At 44.0% G+C, this 16,001-nt stretch overlaps 1 protein-coding gene across 2 annotated transcripts; it reads left to right on the forward strand.

The window, feature by feature from the left end:
• The first annotated feature begins 1,939 nt into the window (after positions 1-1,939).
• On the forward strand, positions 1,940-12,587 carry LOC118473842 (NADH-ubiquinone oxidoreductase chain 5-like). 2 transcript variants are annotated; one of them, XM_035963629.1, is made up of 2 exons: positions 1,940-9,767; positions 10,638-12,587. In XM_035963629.1, the coding sequence occupies exons 1-2, from the start codon at positions 9,539-9,541 to the stop codon at positions 11,858-11,860; spliced, it is 1,452 nt and encodes a 483-aa protein (XP_035819522.1). In that variant the 5' UTR covers positions 1,940-9,538; the 3' UTR covers positions 11,861-12,587. The 2 variants fall into 2 exon arrangements, with proteins under 2 accessions (XP_035819522.1, XP_035819523.1); XM_035963630.1 differs by lacking the exon at positions 1,940-9,767 and having other exon boundaries at positions 9,803-12,587.
• Positions 12,588-16,001: the final 3,414 nt, after the last annotated feature.

Raw genomic sequence — 16,001 nt, forward strand, 5'->3', positions numbered from 1 at the left:
ATGATATAATCATCACTGGATCCGCAGCAGCTGAAGTGAATGCTTTTATCTCTACTCTTGCCAAACGATTCTCTATAAAGCCAGCTTTCTTATTTCCTTGGAGTTGAAGCTCACTACACTGCTAATGGCTTGTTCTTATCTCAAAGGAAGTATATCAGTGACCTCTTGCATCGACTTAACATGGCTGATGCCAAGGCTGTCTCAACGCCTATTGCTACTACTGAAGTGCTTAAATTATCAGATGGCTCGCCACCGGCTGATCCAAAATTATACCGTCAAGCTCTTGGGTCCTTACAATATCTCTCTTTGACTCGTCCTGACGTCTCCTTTGCCATCAACAAGCTCTCTCAGTTCATGCATTGCCCATCCACACTTCATTGGTGTGCTGTAAAACGCCTCCTCCGATATCTAGTTGGCACTCTTGACTAAGGTCTCTTGCTCCGTAAGAATTCTCCTCGCACTCTTCACGCATTTGCAGATGCCGATTGGGCCAGTGATCCTAATGATCGAACTTCCACTTCAGCTTATGTTGTTTTCCTTGGAGCCAATCCTATCTCTTGGAGTTATAAAAAGCAAAAGACAGTTGCTCGATCCTCCACCGAAGCCGAATATCGGGCCATTGCCTCCACTGCCGCTGAAGTCAATTGGATCATGAATCTTCTTCAAGAGCTGAAAGTTCCAATCTCACCCACTCCAGTCATCTATTGTGACAATGTAAGTGCCACTTATGTTTGCGCCAACCCCGTGTTCCATTCTCGTATGAAGCGCATTGCCATTGACTTCCATTTCGTTCGAGATCAAGTTGCTACTGGTAAATTGCGTATTTCTCATGTTCATACTTCTGACCAACTTGCCGATTCACTTACTAAGCCCGTGCCTCGCCGGCACTTTTAAACTCATCGGAACAAGTCCTCAATGGCCAGCCAATCTTGCGGGGGCATGATTCAATTCTAAGCTAAACCCATTCAACTGCTGTAAAAAGGTCTGAGCCCTGCGTTGATAGAAAGAGCGCTCTTTTCATGAAACTAGAAATCTCGTAAGAGAAGAAGTGAGAAATCGGATCGACAAAGCACCATTTCCTCCGCTCAAGGAAAATCAATGCCGAAGACTGACAACCAACATCGATAGGTATTACAGTGCCTCTGAGTTATCTCGTACTCGCGGTTTGACCTACCCAACCAGCAACTGAAGTGGAAGACTGACTGACTCAGGTGTTGGCTTTTAGCTCACCTGCCAGTCAATATTCTTATTAGACCCGTGTGACAATGGTGTTTCCAACACAAAAAGTATGGTATACTCAAGTAAAGTACTAGCTTCACCGGAAAAACAACTGTAACTCATGTGTGATCGCGGATTCCACGGTAACTGTTTGTTGTAGTTCCAGCTCTACATTAGGAGCATAGGGGCTCTATCTACATACAGAGTTTGACCCACGGTACGGCTGAAAAAGGTAAGCCGGTTAAGTGCTTTAACCATTTAGTCAAAGAGACTGAGCGAGTGAATTGGTTTTCTGTTTTGTCAGCGGATCTTACGAGCTTTCATAGAAAGCATACTATACTATATATTTTACCGCGTACAAGGACAAGTGGTGGCACGACACGGAAAGTAGCATCCCCATAAGGATGAATTGTTGGTTCAAATCGGATAATCAATCAATAGGGAAAAAGGAAGGGATTACTGTAAGATGGAATGCTCGCGTCGGAATTCATTCTTCTCGTTACGGTAGCCTAAGAGCATTCAAGAGCTCAGTTAGAGCCTCTCAATTGATAGAGGCATGTTCATATGAAGCGCTACGCATATCTTATTTTACCAAAATAGGGTGGGGCTGGTAATTGAAGATCTGGGATCTATCAGTCAAAGTGGACTACTAAAAAAAACTTCTGTTGCAAGGTAATTTTTTTTTAAGTCTATTTAGCTTCTTCGTAGAAAGAACGGATTTGCTGCTTTCTTAGTAACAATATTCTTATGCTATCTGGCTATCGAGAAGAAGAATGGTTAAAAAAAAGGGAAGATAAACAAACAATTTCTCTCCCTTCCCCTAATCTAATGGAAAACTTTCCCGAATCTAAAGGAACTAGCCGTAAGATAAGATAAAGAGGTGGTCGAATACGGCCACTCATCCGCTTCCTAGCCGTAACAGATGGAATTGGAATCTCACTTAATGAAAGATGCACTATGCTTCATTCAATTGGACAGCTTTGCCCGTCTCTGGACTGTACTCTTTCAGATTCGGCAATGGATCTTTTTTTTTACCCTTCTGGGGACTAGTCTAATTCTTAATTAGCAATCTAATCTTGAATAATATCAAGCAGTGTTCCACAATAGCCTGTGCCGTGACCCATCCTCCTGTGACACTGACAGTAGCAGGAATTGTTTTCAGCACCTGGAAAAGGTTTTTAATCGGAGTCAGGCAACTCGAGAGCTCCAAAGGACATAAGAACTTCAAACAACTTTTCAGTGTGAACGAGATAGAAATTGTACTTCTTTTGCTCTTTATGTTCTTTGCCCTTATTCTTCATCTACTGTGGTTGTGGTACAAACTTTTTTGAAACGTCTGTCACGACTTAGTTTGAGCGGAATGAGATAGCTTTCACCTCTTTCTCCAATATCCATAAATTCTGAAGCTCGTTCTATTAACTACGCAAATGTCGTTATCCCGACAGGAGCAAGAGGAATTCGAAATTCATAATGCAATCAAATAGAGACTTGTTTTTTGGGAATAGGCTCCGAACATTGCATCGCCAAGAGTCTGAATCGAGCAATGAACTCCTGGGCTTTCTCTGTCGGTTCCTGGATGCATTTCCTCAAGTCGTCAGTAGTGACTGACTTCTTTCTTTGGAAGGTCGGAATCCGCCTGAATAAATCGCACATATGCTCCCAGGACTTCACGGAATTAGGAGGCACAGAGGTAGGTATACCAAGAGAAAGCTATGTGGGTAAGCGACGAGGGTTAAACCTAAATAACAAGTTTTAGTTTCCAGAAGTATCTCCACGCTGAGCGATGAACCTCGCCAAATGCTCTTTTGGTCCATCTTTTAGGTTCAATTTGGGCAATATGTATCCCGTGGCTCGTAGTCAATCTCTGGAGGATATGGAGGATCATAGGCTAGGTAACCTTTTCACTATTCATTTATAAAGGTACCTTCAAGTAACCAGGTCTCTTCATCCTTATTGGGCACTCCCACAAGAGACAATTCTTTTTAGCCTCTAAGAGACAACAAGAAGAGCCTAACCAGGACCTTGAGATAACAGCCCATAGGGTAGCCCCTACAGAGCAAAAATCTAAGGCCGGAATACCGGAGTTCTTTCTTTGCTTCCAAGAACATAGATTCCTTCTTCAACCCAGGTCATGACCGAGGGCGGGTATCTCACTCGCATATCTAGAGCCCAGCATCTCTCCTGAACGACACCTTCCGCAGACTCTACTGGTGGTATTTCCCGAGGCGAGGGGTGCATCCATATCGGTCAGGAAACGACAATGACTCTTCTTCTTCCGGGTCCGGGAAGCTATGGGCACCTCACAATTCTTAGACGACATTAGTGGAAGCGAACATTCGTAGCATTCATTGTCACCGATCATTGAAAAAAGAAGCCGTACGAGGTTTAGATTTGGCGGCTATAGACTCAAAGGGCACAGACAGGCTGCTGGTACAGTTTTTTTAGCTAACTAAAGTCCAACTTCCTTTGCCGAAAGAGGATGAAACGGATCAGCCGATTCAACTTAGCATTACCCGACTCGTAACTTCAAGCACAACCATCCATCTCAATCCAAAATCTCCGATCGTCTGTGATCCCTCCTCCGGTTTTGGATATATAGACAGTGCCTGCTCTCAAACCAACCAAGACAGCAGCAAGTTCCTATCGAGAACAAGACGACAGATCAATATGACCAATTTATCTAAGGTGAATACGTGAAAAAGTGTTGCTTAGCTCAGTGAAATGGAATAAGGAAGAGAAAGTGTAGTGTGATAAGGGAAGAATTTTTAGGTTTTCAAGCAGATAGATATACAAACAAGAAGAATTCACATCAGAACCCTTTCCTGCTTCCCTTTTTTACCCATCGGACTCACATTTTGATCTCCTACGCTTGCTTTCACAGTCCCCCTACGAGCAGCCCGGAATCAATGAAGGAGTTCATTCAGCACCGAGCCGAGCGAGCGTAGATTCAATATGTTGATTGTACCGAACGAAGGATTTGCCTTATCACGAAAGCCACATTCGTTTCGTTTGAGGAAGTCACACGTCCTGTTCCCTATAAATAAGGAGATTCATTCTTTTTTTCAGAAATCCCCTCTTCTTCCTCCTCAAGCCCCTATCACAAGACCAAGCGGATCTCATCCTGCAGAAGACTCAGAGCGGATCTATCTAATGGCATGGCTGGCTGTCGGATGTGATCTATTCTCGTGTCACATCGCTTTCTTTCTTCTCCCTCCATTTTCTTCACTACTACCGCTCCTACACATAAATCAAAGAAGCATTGTGGAATAGTGGCATTTCGTTAATGGCGAAAATTTTCTTAGTGAAAGGGTTGCCTGCGGCAAACTCAGAGCGGTCTCTGAAAGTGAATAGGAGCATAGCGGTATCATCCAAGCCAAACACGTCTCCTCAGTCAAGGGTCTTCTCGCGCAAAGAAGATCAAAAACATAACAACTGATTTCGCTTAATGCATGTCACCCACCCGCTCTCAATACAGCAAGTGACTCTCTCTCACAAGACAGAGAAAGATTACCGATTCACCCAATTTGATCAGAAGTGAGTTCATTGTTGTTGTATAGCGAAACCTTTCCTTGACAAAACCATTCTCAGCTAATAGAAGCCGAGCTATCTATCGGTTGAACGAAGCGAATGGAAAAGCCAAAGAAAACAGAAATCCATTGCGATTAGAAACCTGTGACTCTACAGCCAGGGCTCGATGGCGATGTAAGATAGAAAGAATGGGGAGTTAGGGCTTCGGTTTCCTCTGTGGCCAGTTCCAATTCCAAATCATTTGCCGACATGCGGACTCACTTCTCTTTTATGGGATGAAAGCCCTTGTCTATTTACGTGGGTGAATCAAGTACAACAAGTCAGGTCAGAGCTTGTGGTAGAAGATTGGGCTCTGCTACGCAGATCCACTCAACTAGGAAAGAAGTACGCATTGCTGACTGACTGTTTGAACGATCCTAGTTACTAGTAAGTAGCTAATCAAGTCAGAGTAGGGTGGCCGAGAAGCTTCTTGCCGGTGCCCCCCAAAGCAAAGCACAGACTCTACTCACCCACGCGTTTTCCACCTACGGAGGGAGAAATCATCGAAATATCCTCATCCCCTGAAAGGGAACCCGAAAACAGGACGAGAGTGGATAGGGTGACTAAGGAGGTAGTCAAAATTAGTAGTGAATTTTGGAAAGAGAAGATTACAAAAAGGCGAGAGCAGCATAATCGTTAGTTAGGGGTAAGAGGGGACGGGCCCGTATAGAAAGTAAATCCTTCTTTTTCCGATATGCCGCTCCGCAAGCAAGGAGTGCCACGCACGAGCGGAGCGAAAACTAAGCAAGGGGAATTCCGGCATTCCATGGAAAGCATGCGAAATCCTTTGATTGTTTATAGAATCAAAATCACTATATAGTCTTTCTTGTTCCACTTGCAAGGCAAGGAAAAATAAAATGTCAGTTTCGTTATTACAACCTTATTTTTTTATGTCAAAGACAAAAAGCTACGCGCAAATTCTCATTGGATCTCGGTTGTTCTTAACAGCGATGGCTATTCATTTAAGTCTTCGGGTAGCACCACCAGATCTTCAACAAGGTGGAAATTCTCGTATTTCGTATGTACATGTTCCTGCGGCTCGGATGAGTATAGTTATTTATATCGCGACAGCTATAAACAGTTCCTTGTTCCCATTAACAAAACATCCCCTTTTTCTTCGCTCTTCCGGAACCGGTACAGAAATTGGTGCTTTTTCTACTTTGTTTACGTTAGTGACTGGGGGGTTTCGGGGAAGGCCTATGTGGGGTACCTTTCGGGTGTGGGATGCTCGTTTAACTTCTGTATTCATCTTGTTCCTTATTTACCTGGGTGCACTGCGTTTTCAAAAGCTTCCTGTCGAACCGGCTCCTATTTCAATCCGTGCTGGACCGATCGATATACCAATAATAAAGTCTCCAGTCAACTGGTGGAATACATCGCATCAACCTGGGAGCATTAGCCGATCTGGTACATCAATACATGTTCCTATGCCCATTCCAATCTTGTCTAACTTTGCTAACTTCCCCTTCTCTACCCGTATCTTGTTCGTTCTGGAAACACGTCTTCCTATTCCATCTTTTCCCGAATCTCCCTTAACGGAAGAAATAGAAGCTCGAGAAGTAATACCACTAAAAACCTAGTTCGCTCTCAAATAAAAACCTAGTTCACTCGCTAAAGCATCCATGGCTGAATGGTGAAAGCGCCCACCAACCTAGAAAGGCTAAATGGGTAAAAAAGTAGGTTCGATTCCTGCCGGATGCACTGCCTCTTAAAGACAGAAACAGAGGAGGGAAAGAAGGTAGTATAGGGAACTTGCTTTTGGATTCTTATCGAAAGTGAATCCCTCTAACACTTCAGTTAGTGTTTTATGATAAAATCTTTGACACAACAAGTGTTAAAATCTTAGTCACTAGGCAAGAATGGAAAGAGCTTCTTTACCTGCTTGAGAGGGGAGTCAAACAGAGTCTGAGGAAGCATAGCTATAGCAACGTAGTGTTTGAGAAAAGTGTGCCTGGAGTAATAGGCCTGAGAGCTACCCGCGCAACTTTAAGAGTTAACTTCTAGAATAACCGGGAAATTTATTTTAGTATAACTCTAATTCTAATTGTGGGTGGTTCGTTACTTTTTAAGTGGTAAGCAAGTGATCCTCACAATTCGTTTTACCTGACTCTACTCTAATTGTAAGATAACTAGAAATAGGAGATGAGAAAGTCGAGTAGCAGCACTGATGGGAACATTTTTTGAAACTAGAATGGTTGATAATAGGAGACTCGCGTTGTAGGTAAGGCTTTTCAAAAGCCTCGACTTGGCTAACGCCCTTTGGTTTTTAGGATCAATTTGCCCGTGCTTGCTGGTGTCAGGGTTGCAGATAAGTTGTTTCGGTGCCATTTCCTTTGTTATGAATGAAATTTTGGAGCTCAGTTGATACCGAATTTGAAGATAAGCCCTTCCCTCTCGTGAACACCTTCGTTTAGTAGATCGGTACGGTTCCATTCAGAAGAAACTATTATACGTGGTCCCGTGGAGTACGAATAAGGCTTTAAAGTCTTCCTTCATATTGTTTGCTAGCTTCCTTCTCCTTGTTTCCTGCCTTTCATTCTTTATGAAATTCTTATTTATTTTCTTTGCTGACTGACGTTACACCAAGAATTTATTTAATAGCGTATATATAGCCTGGGCATCGATACCAGCCTTCCGTTCGCATGATATTAAGAAAGTGCCTACTACTCAATTTCAATTCAATTTCGCATTGGCAAATCCTTCCACTTGCTATCTAATGTAGTATATGAAGCCTTTCTTTTCTATTTCTTCTATTGGCTTGGCTGGTCTGGGGGATGCGGATCACGCGAAGATCTATAGTGTTTAAGTACATCTTTCTCTTCCTGCAAGCTACTGAGATATGCCTCAGCTGCAGGTGCTTTGTATCTCTGGTCAAGAGTTGGCAAGGGATACCAATGTTGTCGACCACCTACTTTTGAGCATAGCTTTTACCATATTCCTCCCTCGATTCGCCATTCATTCCTTCACAGCTGAGTCAATAGCTGTGTCACTGACTGAATGTAGTTCTTTTTTTTAAAGAACGAGGCCGCTAAGGTCAAGGGACCTGATCCAGAACATTGAATCCAACCATCAGCATTCGCAAGAAAGAGAAAGAACTCGGTTCAAAGAATCGCTTCGGTCTAAAAACGAGTCTTCCGAGATCATGTCTATGCGAAGAGCTTGAACCAAGCGTTCACACGCATACGCCCTCGCCCCTCAGAAGATTGGAAAGAATCCATCAGCGAGGAAATAGAGTTGTAGCAGCAGTGTCTCCACTATTTATTTATAAAAGTCCCACCCAAGTAAAAGAGTCCGAAGAAAGGCCTTATAGGAAAGCGTTACCAGGGATTAGAGTTAGACCACTTAGTAGCACCTTCAGGCTTATCCATCCACGCATGGAAGATTTATAGATCGACGTTCCGGAATGGTAGAAAACAAATCAATTCTAAGTTCTTCTCGCTCCATTCATCCACTCGCTGGGAAGGCTATTTTGATGCCTCACACAGGCAACTCCGCTAGGCGGCTAAGCAGATAAGACGGGATTTCACGTTGAGAACGAATGTAGATTCCTATCATCAAGAAAGTCGGCTACATCAATGAATTACTTTCCCCTAACATTGCTATTCTTAACAACCTAAATCAAAAAACCTCCTTTAAAGAGCAGAAGAATCCTTCTTAGATAAAGCAGCCTGAAGATAAATAAGAGCAACTCCTTCAAAGAAAATGAGAAGGGCCTCTTGAAATGCCTATATATAAAAGAAGGAAACGTTGTAACTACTTACAAGAATTAGCTGCGTATGCAGGTGCATGCAATAGTCTTTTAGTAAGGAAGAACGACGGGATTCCTTGGAAAGCTGGTAGTTCATTTCACTCTGTATCGAAAGTCCCAGTATATTATATATCTGTGTACATCCATCAACAAATCTAACATTTCTTATCTTACATTGAAATCGATAAAGACTAATAAGATGCAAAACCAGCATAACTTGTTCTTTGCGAGTACTGTGGGTAGACCGAGGGATCGATCGGCATTTCACTAACCTTTAGAATTAATCAAACGTATGGCTAACCGATTCCTAGGTCATAATTTAAAGCTTCACTTTTCTATAGCCTTCTAATTCTATCGGGCTAACCTATAGAAGGTTTATAAAAAAGGTACGGTGCAATCAGTAAACCTCTTACTGACCGGGCAGGGCAGACCAGATGAGCGAGATTGATTGAAAGCGCTGTGCCAACTTGCTTACAAGATTTTGAGACTTTAGTTTAGTTTAGTTTAGTTTAGTATAGTAAATCCTCTTCATAAGTTATTTCGTACAGGCTATTCAAGGTCTATTGGCTTTATTGCTTATGTGGTACTTCGACCGCGAAGCCCCGCTTATGCACCGAGAAAGATCGTAGATAGGAAAGATCTGTTATGCACCAACGACGGCCCGCCCCTTCTCTTTACCTTTATCGTCTCATACCTCAGTCCATTGCTGGCTTGAATGCTGTCTCTCTTCTTCTTTGCTCGCGAGAGTTAATAAGAGGACGACCCACCGGGGGGAGGATGGAATGAGTCGGCAAGGGGATCAACAATCTTCTTTCAGTAAAGGCCCACACATTCTCCTTAATATTGGGTGGGATAAAAGGACTCTGAAGAAGGAAACTCTCTTCCCGTCTTGCGTAACTGACCACTGCAAATCAAGTCGAAAGTGCTTATATGCTTAACACGTTTTTGTCTCAATGACAGGCCGCTCGAACATTGTCTGATTTTTTTTTGAAGAGACTCGATCTTATGTATCTACTTATTGTCTTTTTGCCTTTGCTCGGTAGTTCCGTAGCCGGTTTTTTCGGACGTTTTCTAGGATCTGAAGGAACCGCTATAATGACCACCACGTGCGTTTCATTTTCTTCGATCTTATCTTTGATTGCTTTTTATGAAGTCGCACTGGGAGCTAGTGCTTGCTATCTCAGAATAGCTCCATGGATCTCATCGGAAATGTTTGATGCTTCTTGGGGCTTCTTTGGCGACCGTGAAGTCACCGGATGAATTGCCGAGTAGATAGATCTGATCCGGACGCTGCAGTTGTTCCGCGGTGATACGGACTCGACCCGCTCCTACCCACCCTGGGTGGGGTATCATAGCATGTCGGGAATCGAGGGGGGACATACTGGACGTAACAACTCCCGTCGGTTGGGGGCTCTGCCGCCCTGCCTTTCGATCGATACACAGTTGAGGAGGCCGATCACGAACGTGACAGGTGCGGGAGCGATCCTGGGAAGGCAAGGCTAAGACGGCGCCTTGCATATGGGTAGCAAGAGGGCGCTTATGCCCCGACGGTGGGGCCTTATGGGGAAGGGCCCAGCCCAATAGGGACAGCACACCCCCCACTTTAAGCGCATTTCTGTATCGACTGAATAACTCTATCTAAGGGTGACGTCGGTGGAACCGGTGAACCACGCGAGCTGGTTAGATGCGTGGGGCAGAGGGCTCGTAGTACCCCCCTTTTCTTGATCCAGCCTTTTCTTCGTCGGTAGTTAATCACCTAAAATCCAAGGGGGTCTGGCCTGCGCGCCATACCTATACCCATACAGTGCCAGGCAGGCGGTGGACTCATTTTTGGGTTAGGGAAGGGAAGAAGGGGCCTAAGCACGGCAGATGCCGTACACTTGAGTGGCAAAGGAAAGCGAGACCGTACTTCTTTTGCCAGGCCTGTTCTTACATAAGCATAAGGTTCCCGCAGAAGATCAAGTTGGTGAGCCGTGTGATGGGAAACCTTCCCGCACGGTTCGGAGAGCACTGAAGACGAATGAGAGGTTCACCACCACATCATTGCAAGGGGAGCTCGCTCGATTCGCAGATTGGTCTGACTCGTAATTCACTTTTGACTCCGTGTTCGATAGCCTGACCGTAGTGATGTTAATTGTGGTTACATTCATAAGTAGCTTGGTCCATCTTTATTCCATTTCATATATGTCTGAGGATCCGCATAGCCCTCGATTTATGTGTTATTTATCCATTTTTACTTTTTTTATGCTAATGTTGGTGACTGGAGATAACTTTCTTCAATTATTCCTGGGATGGGAGGGAGTAGGTCTTGCTTCATATTTGTTAATTCATTTCTGGTTTACACGACTTCAGGCGGATAAAGCAGCTATAAAAGCTATGCTTGTCAATCGAGTAGGTGATTTTGGATTAGCTCTTGGGATTTTTGGTTGTTTTACTCTCTTTCAAACAGTAGACTTTTCAACCATTTTTGCTTGTGCTAGTGCTCCCAGAAATGAATGGATTTTTTGCAATATGAGATTTAATGCCATAACTCTGATTTGTATTTTACTTTTTATTGGTGCAGTTGGGAAATCTGCACAGATAGGATTGCATACTTGGTTACCCGATGCAATGGAGGGTCCCACTCCAGTATCTGCTTTGATTCATGCAGCTACTATGGTCACTGCTGGCGTTTTCATGATAGCAAGGTGCTCCCCTTTATTTGAATACTCACCTACGGCTTTGATTGTTATTACTTTTGCGGGAGCTATGACGTCATTCCTTGCGGCAACCACTGGAATATTACAGAACGATCTAAAGAGGGTCATAGCTTATTCAACTTGCAGTAAATTAGGCTATATGATCTTTGCTTGCGGCATCTCTAACTATTCGGTTAGCGTCTTTCACTTAATGAATCACGCGTTTTTCAAAGCATTACTCTTCCTGAGTGCGGGTTCGGTGATTCATGCCATGTCGGATGAGCAAGATATGCGGAAGATGGGGGGGCTTGCCTCCTCCTTTCCTTTGACCTATGCCATGATGCTCATGGGCAGCTTATCTCTTATTGGATTTCCTTTTCTAACTGGATTTTATTCCAAAGATGTGATCTTAGAGCTCGCTTACACAAAGTATACCATCAGTGGGAACTTTGCTTTCTGGTTGGGAAGTGTCTCTGTCCTTTTCACTTCTTATTACTCCTTTCGTTTACTATTTCTAACATTTCTAGTACCAACTAATTCATTCGGGCGAGACAGATTACGATGTCATGATGCGCCCATTCCTATGGCCATTCCTTTAATACTTTTGGCTCTCGGGAGTCTCTTTGTAGGATACTTGGCCAAAGTGTGACCTGTTAGCCCATAAGTAAGTACTGTGACGAAGCGGCTGTTGCTCACCCGATACGATCGTACGAGGTCACAATTTACCCAACACGATCATCCGGGGTGAACAAGAATTGGGGATCGGATGCGGGCGAAATTCCCGCCAATGGCTGAGATGTTCAGTCGACTCCCTCCCCCTTTGTGAGGGTCTGGACCCCTACGAGTGAGCAGAAAAGGGAGGAGGAAAGAGGCCCTGGTGAACCGTCATAATAAGTGAACAAGTGTAAGCTTTGCTGCCCGACAGTATGGAGTACTGACCACACCGAGGGACAGGCCCTGAAGCGAAGGACAGGAACGAGCGGAATCAATGTGTTCCAATTTCTGGCCTTGCACCGACCATCCAACGGACCATGGACTAAACGGCCACTGCCTGAAAGGACTATGCTATGTCCAGGGGACCGCCGCCCTCCACAAGGTACATCTTGCGCCTATGGGCCGCTATAACTATCCAAGAAGACACTCGAAAAAGGATGGATAAACAAACCTACCCGGTGGACTGCCGAGCTACAAGTCCTACGACACAGGAGCGGGATTCTCTAAAAAGCCAAGGTCGTGGGTGGCCAAGAGGGCCCACTTGGAGACTTGGGATCTCAGCAGGAAATGTGAAGGTTGCTTAAAGCCGGCCGATAGGCGAAAGAGAATCCAAAAGTTTTGTTCTGATCTGAGTAGGCTCAACATAGGGAATACCCTAACCCTGGGAACCGGGGCATATAAATCCGCTTATGGCATTCACCCAAGCATACAGAGACAGATGGAATGGAATGGAATGAAAGAAAGAAAAAGTAGCTCCGCAGCTCACCCAGAAGAAGAAAGACCCGCCGCTAACCTAACGATTTGGAAATCCCTGGTGGGCTGGGCCTGAAAGACAAGTGTGTGTGGATTTCTACATCCTCGTCTTTACTTTAAGACACAACTCTTCTCTTTCTCGGTCAAATGACTTGCGATAGTCTACCTTGAGTAGGACCATAGGGATCTTATGTTTGTGGCGAAAGATAAGTGGTTCTGTCACAACCAATAAAGTTTCTATGAGTGAGCGACCCACACCGATTGATACGTGTCAATGTCAATAAGTGGATGAGTGTTGTTAAAGACAATGTTTGTTCCTCTTCTTTGAAACGATTTTGATGAATCTCGAAATGATACTGATTGGCCTGAAATCCTCGACGGTGTTGGCATCTTTTTTCTTTGGGAGGAGAGTGATGGATGCCTGGGTTAGCCTCCAAACATAAAGGCCATTGCTATGAAAGAGCTGCAAGAGAGAAAGCAGTTGCGGGTGGATGATGTCCCAGAAGGCTTGGATTACACAGATTCTACCAGAGGATGTTGAGATGCTCCCATTGCAACTCACTGATGGAGAAGAACTGGAGAGCTCAGCTAGAGCTGGAGGAGGTGGTAGTACCAGTTCCCTACTGGTACCAGTGGTGGCTTGATCACTTCAAATTGGAGGGACTATTGGGCCAAATTCCCATATTGTAAAAAAAAGGTTTTTTTTCTTCCTGGTGGTGGTTTTGTGTTTCGGTGAATAATAGGAAGAGGCCGCCAAGGCGCGGAGCGATGAGTATAGCCCATTAGGAGTAGGAGAACCTGTTAAGAAAGCCGGAGCAGAAATCCAAGCTTCTGGTAATTTATTCAATTACTTGTACTTGAACTGTTTTTTCTTTCTTTGTTGAATTATTTATTTCTCTTTTGGTATGTTGGTTATCTAAAAGCATCTGTGACTTGTTTTAGTACTTTCGTCACAACTATGGCATTGGCATGGGCCTTTGCTAAACTAGACTATCAGAGCTCGATCATGGCAAACGAAGGAACTCAGACCCGATCTAGACAACTTGAGGAGCAAGTTAGAGCTATGAGAGAATCCATGGATAAGATCCAAGCAGATCTAGCCGAACGGATGCAACAACAGAGTGAAGAGTTTCAAGCTCAAAAACAATTACAACAACAACAGTTTGAGAAGCAAGTAGTTGAGTCTATTTTTTAAATACAGAGAGAGGTTAGTGGCTTCAACCTCTCACAAAGAGGGATAGAGGCAACACCTTTTGACGCCCTCCAATTTAGACTCACACTGCAGGGGCAATAGAACAATTTAGAATATGCGGTAGTGTTAGTAGTTTTTTACATCTATTAGGCATTTTTGCAAATACATGGATTTTGTGTGTGTAACCAAGACAATACACCTCAACGTCATCTTATCGAACACATAAAGGGGACTGGCCTCTTTCACTAAGACAACAATTATGGCCGTGTAGATGCTGTATTCGATGTTTCACAAAACAAAGACAGAGGAGGTTGTAAGAGAGACCTTGTCAGTGCGAAGGAGAGGAAAGGCGTGTCGAGAAGAAGACACCTGTCCGGAGAGGTGCAAAGGAGAGCCGCGAGAGGAAATGCAATTCTCGGGTGAGGGAATGGGAGGCTAGCAACCTCGTTTGAAGCGGATTTAAAAGCAGGGAATTATCATTCGAGAAATACTCCCCCTCTTGCAGCGAGAGCCCACTCCTACCTAAGGAAGGGGCTTGTAGATCTATATTTGGATTAAGGGGCGGTATGGATGGAAGAGCGCTTCTATTCTATTGGTAGGCAGTCGCTGGCCGAGGAGGCTGCTCTCTCTATCTAGAATGAAAAGAGGAGAGAAGTAGCACGCACTGGAGTGGGAGTGGTTCCAGTGCCGAAATCGCCCTTTCTCTTATTCGTACTAAACTAAGGGGGAGGAGGGCTTATCTTAATATTCCATCTTGTTTGTTAGCTGACAACTCCATCCATCTTGCTTGTGCTCATTCTATCACTATCACTATGGGGCTGGGGCACCACATATATAAGCATTGGGAGATCGATCTAATTCTACCAAAGGCAAAAGAAATGGGAAGCAAAGTGTTGGTTATCTAGCTAGTATAGAGATGATGCAGTATCTTCTCTTCATTGGCGAGACAAGCAAAGAAGTAGATTCAAAAAAGCAAAGTCAAGCAAGCAGCAACATTGGTGACTTTATTGAGTCTTGTCCTAGTTGATCTGGAAATGCCCGAAGAAGCCTTTGACTCATCCAATGCTTAATTGGTTGTCCTAATTTCTTTCTTGAAAACATGTACGAAATGAAAGACTTATGTGAATAAGATCCAATTCTATGAGAACATTCACAATTGATCGATAGCTCACAAGCTACCTGCTTATAGGTGGGGCATCAGTTGTAACAAACAGGGGAGTCAGGTAAGAAGAATCAGCCTCGGAAAAGAAGAATTCAGCGCTCATATCCTCGTTTCCAACATGCATTCGTAGGCAAGTTTATAAGGTGGAGGAAGCAACTGTTTTGAATCCTGCAAACAGAACGTTTGAATCTGATCAGTCTATTGATAAGTAAGCACTTGAGCCAGAGAGACAAGCAACTATAGGTATAAATAATTCAGCAGAAACTCTTGGTTTCAGTTCAGCAGTGTTTACGACGCATTGAGCAGAAACGTTGAAATAGAAGCAGAGTTTCTTTTCTGTTGGACTTTGTGCTTGCCTTTGAAGGAGGAAGAGTGTGGTGCCTGCAGAGATAAGCTGTTGAGATGCAGAATGAAACCAGAAATGCCTTTGTTGAGAAGCTTGTTCATTATCCTTTTCAGTTGTTCAGTGTACGCGTCCTGAGATGTGCAATCCTTTAATGAGAGGAGAGTATCATCTTCTAAGGTAATGAGAAATTCTCTGGTCTTCAAATTGAGGGCAAATGGGCTATGTTTATAGAGCCAATCATGACATCGTATTCTTTCAAGTCCAGGACTCTAAGGTTGTTGTTGAAGGCATGTTTCTGAATAGAGAATGCAGTGTCTGCTATGATTGCCCCAGATGTAAGTTGGCCTCCCCCAGCCACAGCTATTTTAGCCGAATTTTTGGATATGGCAAGTGGTTTTAACTGCGAAAGACAAATCAATGAATGTACTTGAACTGCCGGTATCAATAAGGGCAATGCCTGTTTGTCCACCAACAGTGACCTTGACTTAAAATGTGCCAGCAGTGACCAGCCCTGAAACTGCATGAGCCGAAATATGCATGAGATACTCATTTGGAGGGGAGTCCTGATCCTGTGGGATTTCATTTCTTCTTCTTCTTGTACTGCAATCTCTTCTGTGGCATCA

This window comes from Zea mays, unplaced genomic scaffold (assembly GCF_902167145.1).
Source record: "Zea mays cultivar B73 unplaced genomic scaffold, Zm-B73-REFERENCE-NAM-5.0 scaffold_143, whole genome shotgun sequence".
In the NCBI taxonomy this organism is placed as follows: Eukaryota; Viridiplantae; Streptophyta; class Magnoliopsida; order Poales; family Poaceae; genus Zea; species Zea mays.